At 38.4% G+C, this 26,874-nt stretch overlaps 1 protein-coding gene across 1 annotated transcript in view; it reads right to left on the reverse strand.

Moving 5' to 3' along the window:
* Positions 1-3,880: 3,880 nt before the first annotated feature.
* Positions 3,881-26,874, reverse strand: part of AKR1D1 (aldo-keto reductase family 1 member D1) — a 29,768-nt gene continuing 6,774 nt past the window's right edge. The window contains exons 2-8 of the mRNA XM_022580193.3: positions 25,584-25,751; positions 21,966-22,082; positions 18,497-18,574; positions 14,417-14,539; positions 8,936-9,045; positions 8,077-8,242; positions 3,881-4,902 (exon numbers count right to left, since the gene is read on the reverse strand). Of these exons, the coding sequence (XP_022435901.2) occupies positions 4,816-4,902; positions 8,077-8,242; positions 8,936-9,045; positions 14,417-14,539; positions 18,497-18,574; positions 21,966-22,082; positions 25,584-25,751 (849 nt within the window). The 3' untranslated portion in view covers positions 3,881-4,815. The remainder of the gene's footprint in view (positions 4,903-8,076; positions 8,243-8,935; positions 9,046-14,416; positions 14,540-18,496; positions 18,575-21,965; positions 22,083-25,583; positions 25,752-26,874) is intronic.

Consider the following 26,874-nt stretch of genomic DNA (forward strand, 5'->3'; position numbering starts at 1 on the left):
GACTGAGAGATGGTATATTTGCTTGCTAGGGCTGCTTGAACAAAGTGCCACAAACTGGCCACTTACATAACAGAAATTTATTGTCTCACAGTTCTAGAGACCACAAGTCCGAGATAAAGGTGTTGGCAGGGTTGGTACCTTCTGAGGGCTATGAGGAGAATCTGGTCCATGCCTCTCACCTAGCTTCTGGTGGTTTGCTGGACATCTTTGTAAAAGCGTCACCCTGACCTCTGCCTCTATCTGCACATGGTGCTCTCCCTGTGTGTTGCCTGTGTCCAAGTTTCCCCTTTTTATAAGGATACCAATCATACTGGATTAGTGTCTACCATACTCCAATATGACTTCATCTTACCTAATTGCATATGCAATGACCCTATTTCCAAATAAGGTCATGTTCTGAGGTACTACGGGCTAGTACTTCAACATATGAATTTTGGGGGCATACAATTTATCCCAAAATAGTTGGGAAGCTTGAGAGGAATGAGAGTGAAGGGAGAAGTGACATGCAGAAACTCATGCAGACCATCACTCTTTCCTGACCTCTGTTTTCTGTCTCCAACTCTTTTTCCTCCATCTCTGTTAAGACTAAGACAGAATTCCCCTCTTCCAATCTTTAGAAATACATGTATACATTTCCCCTGACAAATAGTGGGACTCTTTTCCAATGCCTGTCTTTAAAAAATGGTTTGATAGGTGTGGTCCTTCTTCCACACCAGCCCCCTGAAGTATTTTGAAGCGTTTTGACAGTAGAGGTCAGGACTTGAGTTTCTGTTCTTTCATTACAGTACTCCCTTTTCTTCCTATCTTCCCTATCTTCCCAGTGCTAAATGTACAGTAGGAATTCAACCAAAGGTCTCTAATTTAAATGAATTCAGATGATTCCCCCCACCCCAAGCAACAAAATGGAGATTCATGTGGTAGAATAAATCATCATTTTTATTATTTTTGTGAATGAGATATTTTCCAGAGAATAGCATTGTAAGTATTCATATTAGAATTATTGGAAACAATAAGTAGAGATCAATTTTTTAAAATGATAATTTCTCAGAAATGTACGTTTTCAGATCATGGAAGATTATAAGCAATTGATCTTGGACAAACATAAGTTTGTTTTGATGTTTTGAAGTTTTGAAGCGCTCTCTTGCCCTGTGAGAGTGACTTAATATGAATGAATAAAATATACTGCTCTGGCTGGATTGAAAATAGGTACATCTCTACTATGGAATTCTAATAATCATTTTATTCACTTAAAAAATTTACATATAGTAAAATTATCAGTGTTCTTTTGAACTTGCTACTTTCTCAAAATTCAGTTATCCCAATAACTTTCAAAGTCTTAAGTCTAATGATTCTATAAAACCTCTTCTTTCAATATGTTTCCTAAAGCTTCCTTTTTATATGTCTTCTTTTGAAATAATGGTCTGTGGGCTATTTTACAATACAGGGTATGCAGGTTGTCTCAAGCCACTTTGCATAATGGTGGTCATATAATGAATGGGGGCAGGAGTTGCAGGCAGTGTTAGCATAGATCACTAGCTTACTGAAGCTCAGGCCCTTTAAAGCATGCAAGAGAAAACAAGCAATTATCCATCTTTCAAGCTGGATAAAAGCTACACGAACACACATTGGATGGAAACAAACAACAATCAAATCAGTATGGCTTTGTTGACCGCTGTGGTGTTTAATTAGCTCTATAGTAAGACTTTTCTATACTTAGCCCTCTCTCTCTACTCAAGGTGAAGCAAATCACTTCCCTGTTAATAATGCATGTGTGGATCTTACCTTGGCTGTGTCTGTATTACAGTCAATGGTCCAAACCATCAAGACCACTGCCAGCACACTGGCATGGTCCAGCTCTCCATCCTTGCTGTTGCCCTGTTAACTGCTAAAGAACTCAGACTACCCATGGCAGCAGTATCCGAATTCATGTGTTATTTATCTTCATATGTTGCCTTTGAAGTCTTTTCTAAAGCCTAATATTTCTCTTTCTGAAACCCAGAAGACATTGATTTAATAAAATATTAGCTGATAATTTCCAAGTTATTTCAACAGATTTAAACCTATTTTTCCCCCCACATAGCTAAGTCAAAGTCACTTACACTACACAAAAGTTAAGTGTGTCTCCATCACCATTTCATCTGAGGATAGTAAACTCCTTTGATTTCCATAGCTGGAGGAACCACCCAGCCCAAAGTCCTGGCACATATAGAGGGAAAATATCTGTTGCAGAGCTCTCTGAAGTCAGTATTCATCATGAAATGGGTATTCAGGATGGTCACACCACCTGCCAAAACAATTCCCCCAAAGGGAAAAAGTTCACTTCAAATGCTGCATGGCTGTATGTGTTACTAGCATTCTTTGGTAACTTCACCAGCCATTCCCTCTTTCTCTTACTCATTCCATTTCTGTTTCGTGCCTATTCTCCTCCCCCGTTTCCCCTTAAGCCAGCACCTTTTACTGAAGCCCCAGATAGCACCCTGGGTGTAAGTGTGGGGTGGGGGGATTGGGGGGAGAAGGCTAGTTGTCTCCACATTAACATTTTCTTAAAACAAAAGCACAGGAGGTGAGCAATACCTGCCTACTTACACACTTTGTCCCAACTTCTTCCTCCTGCTCTCTTGAAATAAACTGCCTCCCATTTCAATAAACCACATAAGCATTGCTCTTCAAAACTCTATTATGGGGCTTCCCTGGTGGCGCAGTGGTTGAGAGTCCGCCTGCCGATGCAGGGGACACGGGTTCGTGCCCCGGTCCGGGAAGATCCCACATGCCGCGGAGCGGCTGGGCCCGTGAGCCATGGCCGCTGAGCCTGCGCGTCTGGAGCCTGTGCTCCGCAACGGGAGAGGCCACAACAGTGAGAGGCCCGCGTACCGCAAAAACAAACAAACAAACAAAAAAACTCTATCATGAATCAGTGTCGGTCTCTTCTCAGAGTTTTTACTTGCCCCTATCACTAGGCCTCCTGAGAGCTGAAAGTCTGAGATTTAGAAAGTTGATGACCAGCAAAGTAAGTTTCCATAATGACGATGACAGTGATGATAATGATGACGCTGCCTCTTAAATAAAAATGGTGAAACAGTCTATAAAAGGACCGGAGTGTGGGTGTGCCTGTACTGAAGCACACCTAAGATTTAGTTCTCTGAGCTTTAAATTAAAATATAAAACAAAACCAGAGAAGGCTGTCAAATATCAAGGATCAGCCAGATGAAAAGCAGCAGAACCTTGGCCCAGCATCCCTAAATGATACATTTTTTTGATCAATGGGGCCTAATCTTTGTTTCTCCTTGCTGATTTTTCTAGTTATTTCCAGATGTGATGAGTTATTTTCCCAGTGTTGCTAGAATTAGGTATTAAAAATGTCAAAGGTCGGGCTTCCCTGGTGATGCAGTGGTTGAGAATCCGCCTGCCAATGCAGGGGAGATGGGTTGGAGCCCTGGTCCAGGAAGATCTCACATACCATGGAGCAACTAAGCCTGTGTCCCACAACTACTGAGCCTGTGCTCTAGAGCCTGTGAGCCACAATTTCTGAGCCCGCGTGCCACACTACTGAAGTCCGTGCGCCTAGAGCCCGTGCTCCGCAACAAGATAAGCCACTGCAATGAGAAGCCCACGCACCGCAACGAAGAGTAGCCTCTGCTCACCGCAACTAGAGGAAGCCCGCGTGCAGCAACGAGAACCCAACACAGCCATAAATAAATAAAGAAATAAATAAAATGTCAAACCAAATAATGTCACTAACCAACTTTAAAAAAAAAACAAAAACAGCATATTGGAGGATTGGCTATCTCTTACTATTTTTAATTTAATGATATTTATTCAATAGAAACAGTTTATCTTCAAGAGCTGTTAATTAACGTGTAAGGGTTAGTTCTGTGTTTGTGTTTACTTTTATGTTCTTGAGGCTAGGAGGTGCTTCTTGATTTCAAATAGTTTTTCCCCTGGAAAATTCACATTAGAAAGCTGTTTATTAATTCAGAAATTGATCCAGAAATTCAGTGTTAGCACAGTCTGCACTTTCTGACTCATGAAAAATAGTGGGACCAATAAGATAAGGGCCCAAACTATACAAACCATCTTAACGAGCATTTTCTAAATGCACACTTAAAGAGAAGATTGTAAAAAGAAGAATACTATCCAGGTGATTTCAAGAACTGGAAATATTAATGAAGAATGATTAAGAAGAAAAAATGTGGGTATGTATGTATACAAATATATATGTGTGTATATATACATGAACTATATTCTTTTTTTTTATTTTTAAGGCTCTGTAATATTCAGAGAATAAAGGGTTACTTCCGTTGATAGTTAAATTTGGCAACACTTCCAAGGAATTTTGCTTGTGGGAAGTCAGACAATAGGTGAAGCCAGAAGCTCCAAATCTTATAGGCAAACATTTGTCTAAAACTCAACCTGGTGCTCTTTCTACTGCACTCTAATGCCTCTCTCCCAGGAATTGTTCTTGTTGACAGCTTTGCTCTAATTTGTGCCCACTTTGATTTCTAAGGAAGAAATAAGTATGTTGTTTGCATATCTGTGCTGCTGTTGTATTAACATAACGAAAACTGTGATTTAATTCTCCTCAATGTTTTTTGCCTGTGATGTCTTAACCTAACCAATGGGAATGTCATAAACGTCAGAAATATTCTTTTAAACAAAAATGCAGGTTTGTAGGAAGTTCCTAATTCAGAACATGCTGCCCACTGGCGTTTACCCTTGTGCCTTCCATGGACATGGTCCCGATTCATGAGAGCCTGTTGGTTGACGCTTGACAATCCAACATCACTGCACAGAACCTGATTAATGATCCCCCAGAACTCACATGAGCATTTCCACGAAGCGGACATTTTTATTCAGGTCTTCAATGTCCTTCATTTCTTCTTCAGTGAGAGAAAAGTCAAAGATCTGAAATAACAGAAACAAAAAAACAGACATTTATAATAGTAGAAGATGGGTCAAGCTTGGGATCAGGGAGTGAGGCCAGCAGTGGGAGCCCTTCAAAGGTTTATGAACATCTCTGCAAATGTCTTAGAGGAGTTGGGCTAGTGCGGGGGGGCCACCCCACCCATGTGGAGGTGGAATTCTTTCTGCCCTTTGTCTTTAAGACAATCCTGCTGGGGACATCTTGCAAGAAATTTCAAATGTTCTGAAACAATACGCATTCAGAACATCTAAAAATCAAAAGTGAAGAATTCTTATTATTTTGGTATAAGATGCTGAACTTTTGATTCTGGACTATGGCCTTCATGCACTTTTTTTTTTTTTTAACAATATTCCCTAGTCTGTAAATTTGCTTATGTATTTTTTTCTAACTTTTAATTTGCTTTGGTTCATCATATTAATCCTTTCTCTTGTCATTTTTAATGTCTCTTTATCTACCTTTTAATTCTAATTACTTTTTCATTGTTTTTTTTTTAGCTTGTACAGTTTGTACCTTGGTTTTATAATTGTCCTTTATGAACATTTTAATAGTTTATTTTAGCTTATTTATATTTTTAACAATTGGTTTGTTTATAATTTCTCTTATTATTTTATCTTTCTATCCCTTAACTTTTAATTTAGTAATTTACATGAATAAATTTTTTTTTTTTTTGCGGTACGCAGGCCTCTCACTGCTGTGGCCTCTCCCGTTGCGGAGCACAGGCTCTGGACGCGCAGGCTCAGTGGCCATGGCTCACGGGCCCAGCCGCTCCGCAGCACGTGGGATCTTTCCAGACCGGGGCACGAACCCGTGTCCCCTGCATCGGCAGGCGGACTCTCAACCACTGCGCCACCAGGGAAGCCCTACATGAATAAATTTTAATTGTAAAAGTAATACATGAATATATGCTTTTTGTAAGGAAATGAAACACTACAGAAATACATGGACATGTATGGAGTAAAAAAAACAAAAGTGCCTCTTGATACCCACCACCCCAGTCCTATTCCCCTTCCCACAGATTCCTTCCAAACATTCAACACAGCAACAGCAAAATGCAATTGTATCATATTTCTATTATTCTGCAACTTTATCTCATTCACATAATATGTCTTGGTGATCTTTTCTGTCAAAATATATAGACTGACTTTATTTATTTAACAACTATATCCGTAGTATAGATGTAATACGATTTATTAAGTCATTCCCCCAAGGATTGTTTCCAAGTGGTCTTTTCAGAGCATTCTTTCCTTTGATTATTAATTATCCAAGAATTGGAGTTATGAGATTGTAGAAGGAAATTTATTATAACATAAGAACAGTCATGAATGAACCAGTCACTTATAAAAGAAATCCTTACAAGCTTCCTTTTTCTTTAACACCTTCCCGCACCTAGTAGGACTATTTGTCACATGACCTCACCTCCTTCAGCACAAGAATAGGGATGTAGCCCAGGGGACCAATCAAGGTATCTTTTTCATTAGATACAGTGATTATTATGGGAGTAGCCAATGACCCATAAAAGGACAAGCAGGGATTGACAGAGACAGAAGCCTTTATCTGTGATCATCTTTACTAAATGTGGGTAACAGATTAACCCATATTAATCTGTGTGTGCCACCATGTGGAGAAAGGGGGTGGGGAGCACTCAATCTTTTTATAAATCATTAGAATACCTGTGTCCAGTCATGTCTGACCTACCCAGGGACTTTCCAGTTATGAGAGCCAATAAATTATGTCTCTTTTTCTTTGGTAAATTTGAATTTCATTCCTTCATGTGGTAGCAAAAAAGCTCTGAAGATAATTGTCTAATATCATGGATGTCTTCCCATGTCAGTACTTATATTTTCACTTTATTATTTAAAAATGGATATAAAAGTACACATACTGTGTGAATTCATTCATTTGAAATTCTAGGAAATGCAAACTAGCCTATAGGGATAGAAAGAAAATCAGTGCTTGCTTGGGATTGGGGACCAGGAGGGATAGATTATAAAAGGGCATGAAGAGACTATTGGAGGTGCTGGGTATGTTCATTATCTTGATTGTGGTGATGGTTTCATGGGTGCGTACATGTGTCAAAACTTTTCCAAAAAAACTTTTCCAATTTTATACTTTATGTTCAGTTCATTGCATTTCAATTACACCTCAGTAGAGTTCTGTTAAAAAAGAAAAATAAATAAAAATGCCTATATACTGTTTCATTGTACAAATATATCATAATTTGTTTTATAATATCCTATTGAAAATTGTTTCCAGTTTTTTTTAGCTGATAAAGTATGCTGTAATAAACATCTGTATATGTGCGCATGAATATGCAAATACATCTATGGGAAAAAGATTGTTGGGTCAATGGACATGTATGTTTGAATTTTGATGGATCTGGAAAAATGACATCCTTCTCCAAATCTTACATCAATTTATGTTTCTAATAGTATTATATGAAACTGCCTGTTTTCCCACACACTGTTAACATTCTGATTATTTTCCTATCTGAGGGGATAAATACTATCTCATTTTTATCTTTAATTATGAGTAAGACAAAAAACAACTTACTTTTGAAATTTAAATTATTAACTGATGGGTAACTGATTAACTTTACATGGTACTTTTCTATGGCTGCATTTACCTAGCAGTTTATTCTTTGGAAGTAGCACAGTAAACTAATCACTCCATTGTCTAGTGGCCTCTTTTCTCACCTATAATTTATAATGCTGATTACAGATTACTTATAGAGGAAATAAAGGGGGTTGGCATTTATGAAGTCTAAATGATCCTCTTCAATAATTTCCAAATTTGTCCCCAACTTTTTCCAGAGCCATTAAGAAGGTGGAAAGTTGACTGTTATGAATTTCCAATTTTATACCTTCTATTGCTGCTGTGCTAGTGGGGAAGGGAGTAGGTAGTGTCCAGAGTCAATAGGTAAGGAAACAGAAGAAATAGAGGAGCTAGATAGCCTACAAGCAGCAAAGAAATCCCTGAATTACTAGGAATTGTCTCAAATTCAGCTAAAATTAAATCCAGGTATGGGCGGAGGGGGTCGGGGAGCAGGTATAAAATAACATATGAAGGCATTGCAACTTTCTTATTAATCTGAACACAAAATTATCTCTAAAAAAAAAATACCCTACTTTTTACATTTCCAGAAGCAGTTCTCTTACTTGAAAGTTTTCTTTGATCCTTTCAGGGTTAAAGCTTTTAGGAATGACAACCACTCCTCGCTGGATGTTGAAACGCAAAACAACTTGAGCTGCTGTCTTATTGTATTTTTTCCCCAGTGAGTTTAGAAGTGCATCCTTTAACAAAGGTGGGGAAGACACATTCACCCTTTAAAAAAAAAAATCGAAACATGCATCATATTTAGTCCGAGTAATGAGAACCAGTGGTTTACCAGTTACCCTCCTCCTCTGACCCCCATTCACCTGGTAACCTATCCAGAACACTTCAGGTCACCTGTAACCAACTTCTCTGAGTGCAGAGTATTCAGAAGACTTGCTCTTAGTATGGGAAGATCAAGACAGGCAGATTCACAGAGCTGCCTCTTCCAGACGGTAAATAATATTGCTTTGATGGATCTTACAGAGAGAATGGGGTTGGAAGTAGGCACACAGGGGAAGGCAAGAAGACTGAAGTAGAAGAAACAAAGGCACAACTCTTGGAATCATCTTAGAGTAGAAAAATTTCTACTTAAGTCTGTGGAATGCATCACAGTAGAAGTGTTGCCACTGAATACAGAGATTTAAAACATTCAAAAATTTCGGAATATGGCCATAGAGACTCTTTGTCAAATAATAAGGTACTGGTAGGCACTTCCACAGGTAGAGTCTAATCAATTATTACAACACCTCAGTGAGGAAGGTTGTGTTAGCTCTAATTTGCATATGTGGAGAATGACTTGAAGAAATTACTTCCTTAAGATCACACAGCTGAATAGAGTCATTTCAGTCAAGTAATTTACATTAGCCTCATACTCTACACCAAGGAAATATACTTCCTGAGGAGACAGACAGCATTACTTACCAGGATGGATTCCTAGAGGTCCCCAAAGGGCTGTATGCAATAATGACAATGTCATGTTGTTGGCAAAATTTCAAGAGTTTTGGCTGGGTGAAATATGGATGGCATTCAACCTATGTGGTTGCATTGGAGAGCAGAGCACAAAATTAAGGGCTTTTGGATGAATGCAATTTTATATAGTTTGTAAAAAGTTCTTCAATAAAATCGATTGAAAAGTATTCTGGATAGCAAGGCAAATCTTAAATATTTTTCCCAACAAGGAAGTTTACATTGTTTATATATCGGTGAGATGCATTAAAACAAGGTTAGTGAGGTCACCATCTGTGGGTTAATCCTAAAATAATTGGGGGACAAATTCAATTTTTACAGCTATCAGTTTAAAACTTTAAGTGAAGATTCAATTATTTATAGTAAATATTCTAGCAAATACAATTTTCCATAACAAACACGCAGTCTCAAGGTTCACATTACAGTCTTGGTAAATAGAAGTGACATGTTGCAGAAGCCCTCTGTCCCTCACTATCAAACATCTAAGAATATTTTCACAAGAGGTAGAGTGTGTATAAAACTAAATTTACAGATGAATTTTGTCTTCTTGGTGGAGAGTTCTTTACCCCAAGTGTAGGCCTAGTTTCATTTTCTGTATCTTACTGACAGGATTCCTGCACTAAAAACTCATGTGTCAACAAAAGTTCTTCTCAAAGTTTCTTCTTAAACACTATGGTAGTTTTTGACCTACGTGTTTGCTTTCTTTTTAATTAAAATCAACCAAGTCTTAATTAAAATATTTTAAGTATATAATTATTATTTTCACTATCTAAAGTATTAAATATTTGACAAGTTACATTTCTAGAAGGCACAAGAAAATGCTATTGATGAAGTGGAAAGGTAAACTGGAACTCTTAGAGGTGGGTCTTCTTTCCTTTTTCTAATTTGATAGACTTTCTTTTTCCCCCTTGTCAGTTTCTCCCATTTCTTCTTTTTCCCCTGCCCCCTCATAATCTTGATCCCTCCTTTTCCCTAAGACATTTTTGTTTTCTGCCCCACTTGGGAACATTTCTTAATTCTAAAAAGTGACACACAGTGTCCATAGTACAGTAGTCCCTAGGTATTCACGTAGGATTGGTTCCAAGACACACACCCCCACCCCAGCAAACACCAAAATGCTCAAGTCCATTCTATGAAATGGTGTAGTACAGTCTATATATACAGTCTATATTTGCGGGTTCTGCATCCATGGATATGGAGGGTGGACTGTATTTCTTTCCCTTACCCTCTCCCACTCCTAGCATTACTCTCCCCCTTTGGTCTCTTTCTCATTTTCTATCTTATTGGTACACTAATCTTTTCAAACAATTTTTTTTTTTTTATCATGTCACGTCATCGCTTAAAGACTAAGTGTGAATTCCTTACTTTCATGCCTGCCTGCTTGCGCCAAACACATTTAATTTACCCCACAGGGACTCCTTTCTAATCAGCTGGAGTGCTGTTATGGTCTCTGGCCTAAATATGTGTATGCACATGTGTATATAGCATGTGTATTTACCTATATACATATATATGTGTGTGTATTTGTGTGTGTGTGTATATATATATATATATATAAAACAAAATGTATACATAATAGGGCTAATACAATTAAAAAATAAAACAAACAGGTATGTGAATATCCATTCTGTGAACAAATTCGGGAGTTTACAGAAAGTTGCATTGGGCAACATACTAGAAACCCATACTCAACAAAAATTTGAGTTAATGTAATATAAACTCAAATATATAATATAATATGTAATATAACAAAGATCTTTGCATAGATAGTTTTTTGATTAAAAACTTGAGGGCATATGGCTAAAGGACCACTCAGTGAAGGAAATTCTAGGGATGGAGGTGGGAGTGGGTAGGCTAACATGACCCAAGTGCATATGACCTCAGAGAGCCACATTCCTTCTCTTCAGAGCATCTGTCTCAGTTTCCAATTACATATAACTTTCCTGACTTCATTAATGTATGATCCACGAGAGCAAGGACTATATCTGTCTTTGGTCACTTTTGCATGCCTAGAACCTAGCACAGTGCCTGGCATAAGGCAGGTGCTTGATGACCATTTGTTGAATGAGTGAAAACAAGAGTTATACAGCGAGGACGAAGCCAGAATCTTAGGAAACATCACTCTTGATGCTGCAGACTGTTGTAGGCTGGGCTTCGTATGGGGTACAGCTGGTCATTTCTGGCTGGGACCGGATGCTCAGTTTAAGGTAGAGGGTGGTGATGGTTCCTGATGTTGCAGGGCCTTGATGTCATCCTTATTTCTAAGGAGAAGGGTACCTAAGCACACTTGCCTTCCTTCTTTGCTAGGGACTGCTTAGAGCCCTTTGTGAATGAGCCAGTGGAGCTGCAGTATTTACTTTTCCTTGTTTGCTATGTAAAACTGATGTAAGTTGTCAGCGTCTTGGTGTGTCCGGGGTTTTACAACACCCTTTGGTAATGCTGTAGTTTTAGGGTGAAGTTAAGAAGCGGGACAGAATCCATTAAGGAAAATAGCAAAAGTCCTTTCATTAATTAACCCAACCTCTTCTGTCTTTCCATGAAAAACTGCATTGAATTTTCATTTCATTAATGAAGTCACTCAACAACTATTTACTAATTTCTGTGTCAGGACACCTGTGAGTTAGGCATGGTGAATAGGATCAGGAAAAACTGAAGAATGTGGAAAGTTTCCTTACTCCTTCCCTTCTTCTTTCCTTCCCTCCGTCCCTCCTTACCTCCCTTCTTTCCTTCGTTCCTAGAGTTAGGTGTTGGAACTTTGTATGAGATTAAATGGCTTGAGATAGATCCACAGTCCCCTTTGAACTGGGCTGGGAGAGCACTGTATGACGCTAGGAAGGCTTTCAGACAGTCTAAGCCAGGGGCGGAGCCTGGAGGGACGTTGCTTCAGACAGACATCATAGGGAGTACTAAGGAATCTTGGATTGCTCAAGCTCTGAGAACGAGTATAGAGTGAGGTTATATTCTATGTCAATTTGTTCACGAAGTCAATGAAAAATATAAAATTTTGCAAATTTTACATTAGATTTAGTCTAATGGGAAAATTAGTTTTGAAATACGTGAATTTTGAATCAGGCAAGCCTTCAGGTATGTATCCCTTGCACATGAAATGTGTCCACTCTGTCTAATGCCCAAAATATGCTCACCGTATTCCTGGGTTGAAAGCTGCTCATTTTGTATCTCTGGAGTAGAGATGGTCCTACCAGGGCATAGGGTCATGGCTGGTGGCTGGGAGACCTGCACTTTGACCTTGCCAGCTCTAGAGTTTTGACATATTCTGCTTTCAGACACGACAGGACACATGAATAGGTTCAGGCTATGATCTTCCAACAAGCCTTGATTCTCTTTCAGGGTATATTTGTGAAGCTGATCGACATTCTTGTGCCAACAGATGAGGGTATTTCCTCCTTGGCATGAGGAAACACACTGTCGAATTTTCACTATTTTTCATTCTCAGGTCGAAAATCACCATCTGTCTCTGTGCATTTGTAAGAAGAAAGCTGCTTGTCACTTCAACATTTTTAGAACAAAATATTGTTCTTAGGGGTGCAGGAAGGAGATGTGAAGGATATGCTGGGTAGGGGATTGGTTAGGAATAAAGGGATGGATTGAGATCAATGAGGAAGGCAAAGGTTGTTGCTCTCTGTTCCTGAGAGCGTATGATATAGCGCTAGCTGCGGTATCAGTTCGGAAGTGGTACTTCTAAATATGGCAACACTTCTATTTAGCTGTGGGCTACTGTCATGATGTAGGTAATTCATTTTTTCTGTTATGAATCCTTTTGAGTTTCTAATAACAATGAATTCAACAAACAAGTCCACCATAATCCAAGTTTGTGAATATTTACCAGTTCCAAGAGCATTTTTTAGTGCAGCTTCTTAATGTTTTATGAAGTAGGGGGAAGAGGATGTCATATCCCCATTTAACAATAATATTTTGTTGTGATTACAAGAGTAATATATGCTCACTGCAGAAGACTTGAAATACAGAAAAGCATAAAGAAGAAAACAGAATTTACTTGTAAAATTCACAGCCAGAGATAGCCACGGTTAGCATTTTGACATATTTCTTTCCAATATTTGCACTTTTTAAATAATATAATTGCCTTCATACTATATTATGTTTTGTATCCTGGTCTTTCCATTTAATATCGTGGCCATTTCTCTTTTCCTCAAGAGTGATTCAAGAACATTTTTTGTTAAGATTTCACATATTACAAATGTTTTAAAGTTTATGTAAACATTCCCTGAATTTTTCATATTTATGTTGTTTCCTTTTTGGTGTTTTTTTTTTTTTTTTTTGCCATGATAAACAGTGCTGCGACAAACACACACATAAAGTGCTGTGACAAACACACATATGGGTGTTCTGATTTTTTTCCACAAGGATGGATTCCTAGAAATCGAAAACTGAACACTTTTTAAGGCTCTTGCTACTTATTGCAAAATTGCTTTTCAGGAAGGTTGAACCAATTTGCATTTGCCAGCACTCCATCACTTGCTTACATGGAACACTATATTAAAAAATAAAACAGAAACTTTGCTAATTTGATACACAATACAAAATTACACTTAAATTTAAATTTCCATAATTACTAGAGCAGCTAAATATTTTTCATATGTTTATCAGTCTTGCAATCTGTCTTCTGTGACTTTCTGTTCATTTCTTTTGAGGCTTAGTATTTTTCTCATTGATTTTTATTAGGCTTTTAATTCGTAAGGACATGATCCCCTTTTTCTGTTATATTTTTAGATATAATCATCTAATTTTGTTTGCTCTTTGTTTCTAATATTTTTAGTGTTTAACATTTTTACACTATTACATGTATTGGTTTTCTTTATAATTTTCCCATGGCTTCCCTTTCTATCCATAGCTCCAGAAAACTAAAATTCTTTTGTAGTATTCACAAATAATTTCTTGTTTCTTCTTTAATGCCTGATCAAAGGGACACTTTGGAGTATAACATGAGGCAAAGATCTATATTTGTTACTATATAACTATCAATTTTCCCCACACTATTTACTGAAAAATCAATTCCTTTGTCATTAGTTTGTGCTATTTTATTTTACATTAAGTTTTTATTTTATTTGAGACCGTTTCTAAGGTATCTCTTATTTTCTATTTATTTGTATGTTGGTTCTTGTGCTAATCTTACATTATTTTAAATACTCTGTGTGTCAATGTCTGGTAGGTTTTGTTCCCCTACATTATTATTTTTCTTCAGAAAAAGTTTGGGTTACTTTTTGGATTTGAACTTTCAAATCTTTTTTCTTAAGAGACATAAATTGACTTGCCCACGGTCTAATGATGAGATATACGTAAAGTGACCACAAGACTTCCTGACTCCTAGTCCAGGATCCTTTCTGTTGAGTAATGGATCCTCCCACATTCCCCAATCCCCACACCCCCCCTCCCCTCCCTCCCCTTGTCAAGCTGTACCTGGTTGCTGACTGGCTTATGCTTAAGTCCTGGTTTGTTCAGAATAAGCTCCAGCTGCCTACGGTTAAAATTGGATACACCGAGGGATTTCACCAAGCCAGCATCTTTGCAAGCTTCTAAAGCCTGTAGGGTAAGAGCCAATGGGTCAAGAAAGAAACCTCAACACAAGCAAGAATAAACATTTATAAAGGTGACTGTGCATTCTTTAAAAAGTAAAGTCCCTGGGTATATTAATAGGCATTCTGTGAACTAAAGAAAAGTGGAGGAGATAGGCAGGAATTCTGTAATTGAATGATTTTGGGGAAATGTTGTATATCATATCTTCCCCTTGTATTTTCATAATGTATACCAGCATGATAATAATGATCTTATTTCTTAAAATTTGTTGAGGTTTTCTTTATGGTATAGTACCTGAAAAATTTTATGTGTCTGGTATGTGTGGAAAATGTATATTCTCCTATTTTTGGATACAGATCCTTCTTGTTTCTCTCTCTCACATACACACACATTATATAGAAGATTAGGTCTAGCTTTTCCTGGCTTTTCAATAATTTAGAGAAATATATCAGAAATCTCCCACTGTAACAGTGGATTTACCAGTGTCTTTCTGTATTCTATCAATTTTTGCTTTATATATATTGAAGATATTTTATTTGGTACATATGTGTTTAAGACTGATATATCTTCTTAGTAAATTAAATCTTTATCATTATGGTTTTTGCACTTCCCTATACATTTTAGAATCAGCTTTTCAATTTCCTTTGGGATAGTCATTGGGATTGCACTGAATCTATCCATGAATTAGGGGAGAATTAAATTATCTGTATTCAATCTTTCCATCAAAGAACATGATACAGCTCTCTATTTGGTCAAATTAACAAAAAATCCTCTCAGTAAAATATTGTAGTTTTAACTATATGTCTTGCATAGATTTTGTTAAATTTATCTCTAAATATTTAACATTGTTTTTAAAAAATTGCATTTCCAATTGTGTGTTGCTAGCATATAGAGTACATATAGATTCAGATTTTGTTATTTTTTCTTTATCTTACGGGTTATTTACACGTATCTTCTTAGTTTCCAAATATATGATGATTTTTCAGATATATATATATATATTTTTCAGATCTATTTTTGTTATTGACTCAAATTTAATTCCAATGTCATCAGACAGCCTACTTTGCATGAAAAATATCTTTTTTTTTTTTTTTTTTTTTTTGCTGTACACGGGCCTCTCACTGCTGTGGCCTCTCCCGCTGCGGAGCACAGGCTCCAGACGCGCAGGCTCAGCGGCCATGGCTCACGGGCCCAGCCGCCCCGCAGCATGTGGGATCTTCCCGGACCGGGGCACGAACCCGTGTCCCCTGCATAGGCAGGTGGACTCTCAACCACTGCGCCACCAGGGAAGCCCTAAGAATATTTTTAAATGTATTGAGATCCGTTTTATGTCTCAGAAAATGAACTATTTTGTGAAGTATTCCATGTGCACTTGAAAAATAGCATTCTGTTATATTTTGGAAAAGTATTCTATAAATGTCAATTAGGTCAAGTTGTTTGATAATGTTTAAGTTCCTATATTCTATAGACTTTCTGTCTACTTATTATCTCAATTATCGAGAGAGAGGTTTTGAAATCTCTGACTAGATTATTCTTTTTCTCTTTTCACTTCTCTTAGTTTTGCTTCATGTATTTTGGAGTTCTGTTTTTAGGTGCATAGATGTTTAGGATTGAACCCTTTATTATTATAAAACAAAATTCCTTATCCCTGGTAACACTCTTTGCTCTGAAATTTTTGTTGATATTAAAATGGTTACTCCAGCTCTCTTTTGATTACTGTCAGCCTAAGTACATCTTATTCTAGACTTTTACTTTTTTTTTAACCTTTTACTTTCAACCTATTTATTTTATTATTTATTTATTATTTTAAAAATTTTTGGCTGCATTGGGTCTTTGTTGTTGTGTGCAGGCTTTCTTTAGTTGTGGTGAGCAGGGGCTACTCTTCATTGCAGTGTGCAGGCTTCTCATTGCGGTGGCTTTCTCTTGTTGCTGAGCACGGGCTCTAGGTATGCGGGTTTCAGTAGTTGCAGCACGCAGGCTCAGTAGTTGTGGCGTGTGCTCTCTAGAGCGCAGGCTCAGTAGTTGTGGCGCATGGGCTTAGTTGTGTGTCTTATTATTTAAAATGAGTTTCTTGTATATAATATATAGTGGGGTTTTGCTTTTTATCCATTCTGAAAACCTCTGCATTTTAACTGGGTTGTTTAGGCTCTTTACATACACTGTGATTATTGACACCACTGAATTTAAATCCCCCATATTGCTATTTATTTTCTGTTTTTCCCATCTATTCATTTCCCCTTTTTTCTTATTTTCCTGCCTTCTCTTAGACTGATTATTTTTTATTATTTCTTTTTGTCTCCTTTACTGGCTTGTTTGCTATACTCCGGAAGTTTTAACATTTCCTCTTTATGTTTGACATCCTGAAATTTCACTATAAAGCATCCAGGTATGGGTTTCTTTCTCTTTCCTCTTTGGTAACTCATGCCTTTTCAATATCTCTGGGTTTTTTCTTCAATTATTACTTCCTTTTCTTTCTTTTTGTCTAAGACTTCTATTGTGTGGATACTGGAAATTCTAATTTTATGATTTACATCTCTTAGCTTTTCATATTTCACATTTAAAATTTTTTCTTGTCCTTTCCTTCTTCAATTGGGAGATTTACTCATTCTGATCTTTTAAGCTGATCATCTTTTCCTTATCTGTACCCATTCTATTTTTATCCCATCTACTGCACTGTGTTTTTATTTTTCATAATCATTATTTTTTCTTGTTTTAAAAAAACGTTTTCTTGTTCTTATTTCATATTGCTGATATCTTTCTTTTATCTCCTTGAATATATTAATTGGCTAATTAAAAAGTTCTTGGTCCTCTGTTCTGTTTTTGTTGCGATATGTAATTGAGATATGTTGTTTCCTTGTGAAATAAATGCCTTGTTATTTTGGGCTCTGAGCTCATTTTCTCCTGAGGATATTAGGTACACTGTGAGGCAGTCCCTTAGAGGAGAATGCCAGACTCCAACCCTAGTCAGCTCCAATGAGGTCAGGATTGAGTGTATGGTCTTTCGGGTGGAGAGCCCCAGACAGTAGAAAACACAGTCAGTGCCTCCTCACCCCTCAAAACAAGCCACAGTTCAGATCCTCAGCTGTAACCTAAACAGGGGGAAGTCTATTAGAATGAGATGATCATTAGAGTATCATTTCCAGCCTTTGGAGTTTGAATTGGGAGAGGCAGGAAACAACTGCCAGAGGTCAGGCAGAGACATGTTTTTATCAGCTTCTCACAAGTGCAAGATTTCAGTGCTGCTCTGACTCGATTCCTGAAGACGTCTGAACATGAGTCCTAAGTGTCTACATGTGTGGAGTGTGTCCCAAGGCTATAGCAAGAGAGAAATAAGAGCAAAAATAACTCCAATAGTTCCTCTCCTATATTATCTTACTGGTTGCTGAGTTGCCTTTCACTCTAGGTAAAAGCTTCCGTATTACCTCATAAACAAACCAGTTCAAAATATCTGTACCTGCCTCCCACCTAAATCCATAAGGGTTTTCTCATTATTTTCCCCTAGTTTCTCACTCTTATAATCTTGGGGAAAGAGCCAGCAGCCTGCTCAGAAATGGAACCAGAATTGTTTTTCAGTTTTTCATATATTATTTTACATTTGTTTCTTTTAGACATCATATTACTGATTTTTAAAAATTCAATTTGAGAAACCAAAAATTTGTGAGTTTATCTCATTTATATATTTTTATTTACTGTTACAGTAGAACTTATTTCCTTTACTTTATTTTTCCTCCCACAATTCTCTCTTCCTTATCTTTGGCATTCTTCTCTTCCATCAAAGCAAAATCAAACATTTTTCAGCACTCAGAAGTGGAGATTTTATACATCTTTGCTCATGGTTAGAAATACCTGACTACTACTTTTCATTGGGAGTAAAGGTTGCAACTCTCCGTAAATCGAATAGGAATAATCAGATAACAATTTAAAAATGTACTCTTTTAACATAAGAGGCCCACTTGAACTCACCTCCCAAGTGGCACACAGATTTGACTTGTGATATAACCATTTGCCATTTTCATCTTTAGGATAGAATTCATCTCCAGGCTGTTAAAAAAGAAAAAGAAAACGAAAAAGTGTAGTTAACTTTATTTATATCTGGGGATTGAAATGATGGAATTTAAGTTGTCAGTATTCCAATATACCCGGGCCCTGGGAAACCAATTCAAGATATATATATATATATATATATTTTTTTCCCCTCCCCCTGTGGAACTGTCCAGAAATTCATTTGTCCAACATATATGACACATTAGTCTCATCCTCTCACCCCAGCATTCATTATTCTTCATTTATTGACAGATTATTGTTGTTCTTAAGCCATGAAGTTCTCTCTTAATGATAAAATTTCTCATTAAAGAAAAGTAAAAGTTGAGAATTAGGACTTTTAGACTCAGTGTTTGGATAGTCTATCCTGGCCAAAGTTGAGGACAGCAAATTTCTTACTCTTTTAAGAAACCAGAGGTCATCACTAAGGCTGAGAGGAGGAAATTCTTCAGCTAAGTATAGTTGATGAATGCAATATTCCTTAAGTATAAGGGAAATGCATAGCACATTACTTCTCAGGTCTGGCTAATCGCCCCATGGTTCTTTTCTTACCCTTTTTGGGCCCTCCAGGAGTTCAGCATCTTTTTTTCTACCTCATACACTATGTAAGTGTCAAACCTCCTCCTCTAACTTTTGGATGATACTTTCCCAATGAAGATTGACTATGGTGTGGAAATTGTCTTTCAGATTTCTCCTTTTTTGCTATATTTAAAAATGGGACCCATCTCTTATGGGCTTGGAAATGGGATAGAAATAAAAGATAATTTCTAGACTCCTTGAGTGGATGGTGGTAATCATTTCCTGAGGTTGGACAAGGAATTGAGAGTTTTGTTTCGGATAGTTTGAGTTTGAAATGACTGTTGGACAGTCAAGTGGATATTTGAAGAGAACAGAGAAGTCTCAGAGAGTGGCTCAGAGAGAGGTCATGGGTACAGATAAAATTTGGGAGTCCTCAGCATATAAAATGGTATTCAATCCATGCAACTGGATGAAATCACCTATAGAGAGAGTATGGCTCAGTAAGACAAGAATATTGAGGATAAAGCAGCACTGGGCAAAACATTTGGAGTTTAGCAGAGAAGAAGCTGTCAAAGAATCACCAGAGGGTGATATCATAGAAGCCATGAGATGAAAATGTTTAAAGAAGGAGGCAGTAGTCAACTGTGCTGAAAGAGATCAAATAAAATATGAGGAAAAAGTGTCTACTGGATTCGGTTGGTGGCATAGAAGTCTTTGTAGACCTTGATAATAGGAATTTTTTGTTGTTGAAAATCAAGCAATTGGATAAAATCCATTATATTCTTAAAAATTTTCCCTAATTTTTCGCTTTGCCATCTCACCTGAATTAATCTTTCACCTGGTGATAACAATTTCTCCATGCCCTCTTTAGCAAAGATAATTTCACCTCAATTTTCTTCTATTTCACCGAAAGCAGGAAAAAGACTCCTTTCTCCTCAAAGCCATGTAATCATTCATATTAACTACCCTGGTTACCTCTGATTTCTAAGCCCTTTGACCTTCTCAACACTTACGAGGCTTATTTCCACTCCAGACTCCCTCCATATTTCTTGCTTTTTGCACTTCCTAATTTTACTTCTGACCTGAAATGGCTTTATATCTCCATTATGAACTCTTACTATTAATAGTTTTTACTCTCCCAAATTTTAATTAAGTCCTCTCCAAGTCTGAACCCATGTTAGATATTTCTATGATGTTCCACTGTGCTTACTTTACTAATCCCTTCATTTGGATAAACTCATTGTCTTTTTCCTCCTTTCCTGCTCCTGACTGTAAGGCATTATTAGAAGAATAACTCAACCCTCTAAAAACCCATGCTATTGACCTTCATTCCTGTTTAGCAATAACTTCGTCTTTTTAAAATATCTTATCATGATTTTTTGTACTTTTTGTTGTTCTGAAATTGTGTCTACTTATTAGCTTTATATTTAAAAAATAACAAAGTGGTAAAATATTTTAGCGAGAAAGGTTTTTCTTTAAAAAGAATCATGAGATTCAAAAAGCAAGTGATGTTTTGGCTTCAAAGACTGATTTCTCAATTACAGGAAGTACAGGTTCATTTGCGAGGTAATGTCACTATACTGTGTAATTTCTCACTGTTAAAAAAAATTTACCTTCTCTGTGTCCTTGAGCCTTGATCTTATTTAAGAATAGAAATAGAATTCCTTTATTTACCTTCTCTAAAAAGATTTTACAAGTCATTAGTCAGCCACAGAGGAGTAAATTTCATTTTCTCACTTTTAAATACAGGTTCTTTCCAAATCTGTAAGACTCAGCTTAGAACTCTGCCATTTGAATAAGAATCGAAGTTAGCTGAGGGAGGAGAAGGGCTAAGGTCAAAATCCCAAGAGCCTGAAATAAAAAAATCACTGTAGTCCACAGGACATTGCGATTATTAGGCTTGTGAGGATAAGGCAGAAGGTAGTGTAGTATAAGGGAACACGTATGAGGTTGGCATCAGGCAACCCAGGATCTGGTTCCAATTCTGATGGACTTTAATCCTAAGTAGTTCATTGCTTTTCTCTTCTGTGAAATGAGGTTTTGGGGATATATAATTGCTAAGGTCACATCTTGGATGTGACCACAGAGGAGAGTTAATAAGGAAGGTGCTTCCAGAGAAGAGAACGGGGCAGCCAGGTTGGCTGTGTAAAGAAATTCTGGCCACTGCAATGGCAGAGAGTCCTTGTCTCTCCTGTCCAGCAGGATCTGGCTTACCTCATGCACAAGTGGTCAGTTTTGTTTTTCAATCTCTCCTTCCCTCAGTGAAACTTTAAAGCAGCTGCTGCTCTTCAGCAGTGTATACCGGGTATGTTGGTGGTGGTTAAGCTGAGTCCGTATATTGAGAAAGTTCAAGGAAGGAGTGCATTTGAGTTAGAGGAATAGATATCACCTAGAAGTCCCGACCTTGGAGCTGCCTTCAAAAATCTGACGACTCTTTGGGTTATTTTCCTTTGGAGAGGGTGGAGTGTGAGTAGGTTTTCAGTTGTATTTATTATTTTACATTATGTTGTGCAGGGATGTTTTCGTGACTGTGTGAATGGGAAGAAGGGTGTGTCTGGATGCTGGACAACTGCAATGTGGACTACAGTTAGCAGACTACTTGTTGGTTTGATGGAGAGCGTTTATAGCTGCAAAGACATGATATAACAGACACTGCATTGGATTATGAATCTAGAAACTTGGGATCCAGGCCCGAGTTGGCTACACATAATCTTTCTTGGCATTTGTTGGGTTAGGTCAGTACTATCTGATTTACGGTAACAAAACATCATAATATTCTATGGTGCTAAGTAATGAACGAGCTTCCCGTACATAGATGTTGGCCCGCGGTTGCCAAAGAGCAGAGGCCTTACCTTTAGGCATATGAACTTACCTTAAAAGCCATAGGTATTTCAATGATGTAAAGATCCACATAATCTAGCTGGAGGTCCCTGAGCGTCCTCTCCAGAGTTGGGCGGACCATCTGTGGGTCATGATGTGTAGCCCACAGCTGAAAGAAAAAAAGGGAGATAGTTAACTAATATCCTGATTATTATTATTATTTTTAACAATAATGCAGCCCTTTAAAATTTTTTTTTACTGTTTCTTTTTTTGTGGCCGCACCGCGCAGCATGCAGGATTTTAGTTCCCCAACACCCATGCCCCCTGCAGTGGAAGAGCAGAGTCCTAACCACTAGACTGCCAGGGAATTCCCCAGCCCTTTATTCTTTACAAACACTCATACACATTGTATTCACCCATTTCATTTCACAAAAATATGTTTACGTTGCAGTGTCATCTGAGTATAGGTTGAGCTGATATAACTTGACATCCAGAGTATAACTTTATCCAAATGTACCAGAGATTTAAAGATCCATCTGAACCACAGAGTACCTAATTCAGCAATAAAGTCTTCCTCTGCTCTGTGCTAATTGCCTAATCGACTCTTTGCACTTTCACTTTTCCTCATTGTGTAATTAGGGAACATGTATCCGACTAGTGGTTCTGATCTGGCTTGGCACTTTACTTTCATTTCACTGATAAAAGGTGTGCTTCATCTGAGTAAGAAATATGGTTGTGTATGTGTCTTCACCAGATCCTCCACATTGTGATGGGTGGTGCAGAAGCTGGTGAAATTTTAAATTATTGCAAAAGTTTAGATCCCTTTTCACTGCTCCTTTGTTCTCATTTGGTTCACTTCCTCATTTCCCCAGGAAAATTCTGCCAATCCCTACTAAGATCTGAACCAATAATGTTACCAAAATGGCAGCACGGGAGACCCCAGCTTCCAGCCCTCCAACAAAGATCAACAATTAAATAGCTATCCATGGGGCATCCCTGGTGGCGCAGTGGTTAAGAATCCGCCTGCCAATGCAGGAGATATGGGTTCGAGCCCTCGTCCAGGAAGATACCGCATGCCGCGGAACAACTAAGCCCGTACGCCACAACTACTGAGCCTGCGCTCATGAGCCTGCGAGCCACAACTACTGTGCCCATGTCCAACAACTACTGAAGCCCGCGTGCCTAGAGCCTGTGCTTCTGAGAAGCCACCACAATGAGAAGCCTGCACACCACAATGAAGAGTAGCCCCTGCTCACCGCAACCAGAGAAAAGCCTGCATGTAGCAATGAAGACCCAACGCAGCCAAAAATAAAATAAATAAATTTATATTAAAAAACAATAAAATAGCTATTCATGAAAAAACAAAACAAAACAAAACAGCTATTCATGAATACAAATGGGGAGATGTTGGTCAAAGGGTACAAACTCCCTGTTATAAGATGAATAAGTTCTGGGGATCTAATGAACAGCATGGTGATTATAGATAACAATACTGTATTATATATGTGAAAGTTGCCAAGAGAATAAATGTTAAATATTCTCATCACAGAAAATAAATGGTAATTATGGAGATGTTAGCTAACACTACGGTGGTAACCATTTTGCAATATATAATTGTATCAAATCAATGCGTTGTACACTTTATAAAAGGCCATATGTCAATTATATCTCAATAAAGCTGAAAAAGTAAATAAAAGGAATGTAGACAGCTTAACATAAATAAGAAAAAAAGAAAAAGAAATTACTCTTTCTCTGAAGTGTTAGGTAATGAAAGATTAAGCCTTGGGTTGTCAAACTGGAGCATGTGTACCCTTGAGGTCTGTAAAACATGGGATAGTGAAGGGTACCCAGAGCTTCAGGATAAATGAATACATCTTCTTGGAGCATCAAATTTGCTTACATATTTTTTGGAAAAAAAAGTTTTGAATTTATGTACATTTTTTGCCACAAGTTAAGAGCAAGCAAAATTTGATTTTTTTCCTATGTTGGACAATAATTTTTTTTCTTGCCTTCAGAGCATAGAGAAGGCAATGTGAGAGTAGAGAAAAATGTGTTTTTGTTGTTACTGTGGGTCCTTTTGGTGTATTGGTGAAATCTCATCTAACTGAAAATTCTGTTTTATGTTTTAATCTATTTTTATTCAACAAACATGCAGTGCTAGTTGTAGGTACTCTTTAAGTGCTTTGTAAATGTTAACTCATATCAAGCCTTGAAATGAAATGAAATGGGTGATTTAATTCAGTTCAATTTTTTCATCATGATAGGTATTCCAACAGCTTTAATGGTTTACCAAAGAGATAAGAATGAAAGTTTTTTTTTTTTTAATAAATTCAAAAATATTTCCAGCTTTGGGCAGGCTTCTTTGGCTCAGGTCCTCAGGATATGAGTTCAAGTTTATTTTTCCCCAGAAACACTTGGTGAGTTGTAATGAGAGACTCTGTAATAACAAAATCTTTAGGAATCAGGCTGTAAAGCTATAATAAAGTGAGAAGCTTCAGGCTGATATTTTGGGACAGTGGCTCTACATGGCCCCTTGAAATAAATCATAGCCCATAAGTGGCTGGTGACTTGGGGAACTGCAAACTCCTGGAGAGGCTGGAAAGGAGTAGGGAGGATGGGGTTCTGGGGAGTGAGTGAAGTCAGAAGCACCATTTTGTTCTCTTTAGAAAACTTAGGAGAATTGTATTACAAGTTCTCTAAAGTTATACAGTTTTATTCCTGCAAGGCTGCCTGTAAATATGTATCCTATATTTCCACTGGCTTTCATTTTATCATGATGCTTTATCTTTCTGATTGCTCTTCAATGGATAGTGATTTCTGGAGATTTCAATTTCTCAAAAGGTAGTGATCTAAACAAAATGTGGTATATCCATACAATGGAATATTATTTGGCCATAAAAAGAAATGAAATTCTGATATGTACTACAACATGGTTGAAAATAGAAAACATTATACTAAGTGAAAGAAGCTAGACAGAAAAGAACACATATTGTATGATTCCTTTTGTATGAAATGTCCAGAATAGGAAAACTAAAGAGACAGAAAGTAGATCAGTGTTTACCAGTGAATGGGGGAGAGGGATAAATGGGCAGTGATTACTAGTGGGTAAGAGGTTTCTTTTTGGAGTGATAAAAATATTCTGGAAAAGGTAGTGGTCATGGTTGTACAACTTTGGGAATATACTAAAAATGGTGAACTTTATGGTACATGAATTATATCTCAAAAAAAAATAGTGATCTATGGACAAATAGGCATATACAGAAGAAAAAGCTGCCTCCTTTTAAAAGAAGTTTTGACACATGCTTATTATAACATGAACCACCTCCTTACTTCCCTTCACTCCTCAAATCAACTTTCTTTGTAGATTTGGCTCTTCCGTATTGTCTTAAATCAATGCCCAAGTATGAAGAAAGAACTTTTCCCTAAACTTCATGGGGCTAATTAGTCCCTAAATTCTTGGCAAGATTGAGGAATTTGGCAGTTAAGAACTCACTCCTCAGGACTTCCCTGGCAGTCCAGCGGTTAGGACTCTGCACTTCCACTGCAGGGAACACAGGGAACTAAGATCCTGCAAGCCTGCAGGGTTTGGTGAGTTCAATATTCTTCAGCAGAGAAAAGATGTCAGACCCACCATGAACGTAAGTCGTGCAGGGTGAAGGGAAGACCTCACCTTTCCGCAGTAGAAGATATCCTGCCTCTGCACCTTTCCTTCTGCTATCTTCTCCCTGATGGCCTCCCCCACTTCGTGCTCGTTCTGGTAGAGGTAGGCGCCATCAATGTGCCGGTACCCCGTGTCAATGGCAATTTTCACTGATCTTGCACAGGTCCCCTTAGGGGTCTAAAATGATAGGGGGGTTGGGTTGGGGGAGAAGAGAAATGTGTCTTTTCTTTAATCATTCTTAATCAGGACACTTGGCACATACATCGTTTTATAGTGAAAATGACAAATTCGGACACCTAAAAGGACAAGAAAGACCCCTGCGTAACTGGGTAGGATGAAAGAAAGAAGGGAAAAGGAAGAGGAGAGGAAGTGGGATGGGACCTGCACCCCTTGGGGGAGCTGAAGGTGAGGAGAGGTTCCCGTACCCGGGGAAGCCCTTCACAGCGAGGAGATCAGTTGGGACAGAAGGGGAACTTCGGGAGCTATGAGAGGAGAGCCCAGCAACCTGTCTGTGGCAGGCAGGACAGAGTGAGACCTACACAGATGGTCCTCACCACAGCCCTGTGTGCCCCAGCCTGAAAGGTGTGTTGCCAGTGTGTATGGGGGCTGGGTGCTAAAATGTGGGGTTTGGAGAGCAGACCCGGGGAGAAGACTTCTGTTGACTGTGCGGAGACAGCCTGAGGGGATGGAAGTGAGGAAATCCACAGCTAGGAACGCTTGTAGAGGAAACCCAGACCGCCATAGAAGCGAAGCACCATTGTTAAGTGACTTGCAAGGGGCAGGACTGCCATTGCAGCCTCTCTCCCCGCATAAGGCCCCTGCCTCCCTGGGCACGGGGAAGGGCTCCTGCCAGGGCAGGAGCTCTTGTGACCCCCATTGTTGCTGCATCCACAACCCCCTCCTCGCCGGGGCGGACTTGTGTGCTCCAGGGCAGCCTTGGGAGCAGACCCCTGTGGGTGGCCCACATGCAGAGGTGGTGCTGAAACCACAGCTGAGCCCCAGGGGCTGTACAACTGAGGAAGAAAAGCTGAAGTCTCTCCTCGCAGCTGCCCAATCTGCGAACTGACGACCCTGCGACCAGCTTTGTAAGCCAAGTGCCTGCAGAACATCTAAACGGACAGCAGCTGCTCCTGCAGCCAAGACGGGCCTAGCTTAACAGCTGTAGACTCTGTGGGCACTTGCACAGGGGGTCGGGCCAGCCCAGAATCTGAGCTGCCCCCATAGTGCACACAGCGGGTCCAGATCCATGCTTACTGCAATCCTGGGACATGACTTCAGTGGATCTGCGCTGGTGGCCTGG

Source organism: Delphinapterus leucas, chromosome 9, assembly GCF_059928025.1.
Source record: "Delphinapterus leucas isolate spDelLeu-1000000601 "Yukka" chromosome 9, BTC_Dleu_Yukka2, whole genome shotgun sequence".
Taxonomy (NCBI): domain Eukaryota; kingdom Metazoa; phylum Chordata; class Mammalia; order Artiodactyla; family Monodontidae; genus Delphinapterus; species Delphinapterus leucas.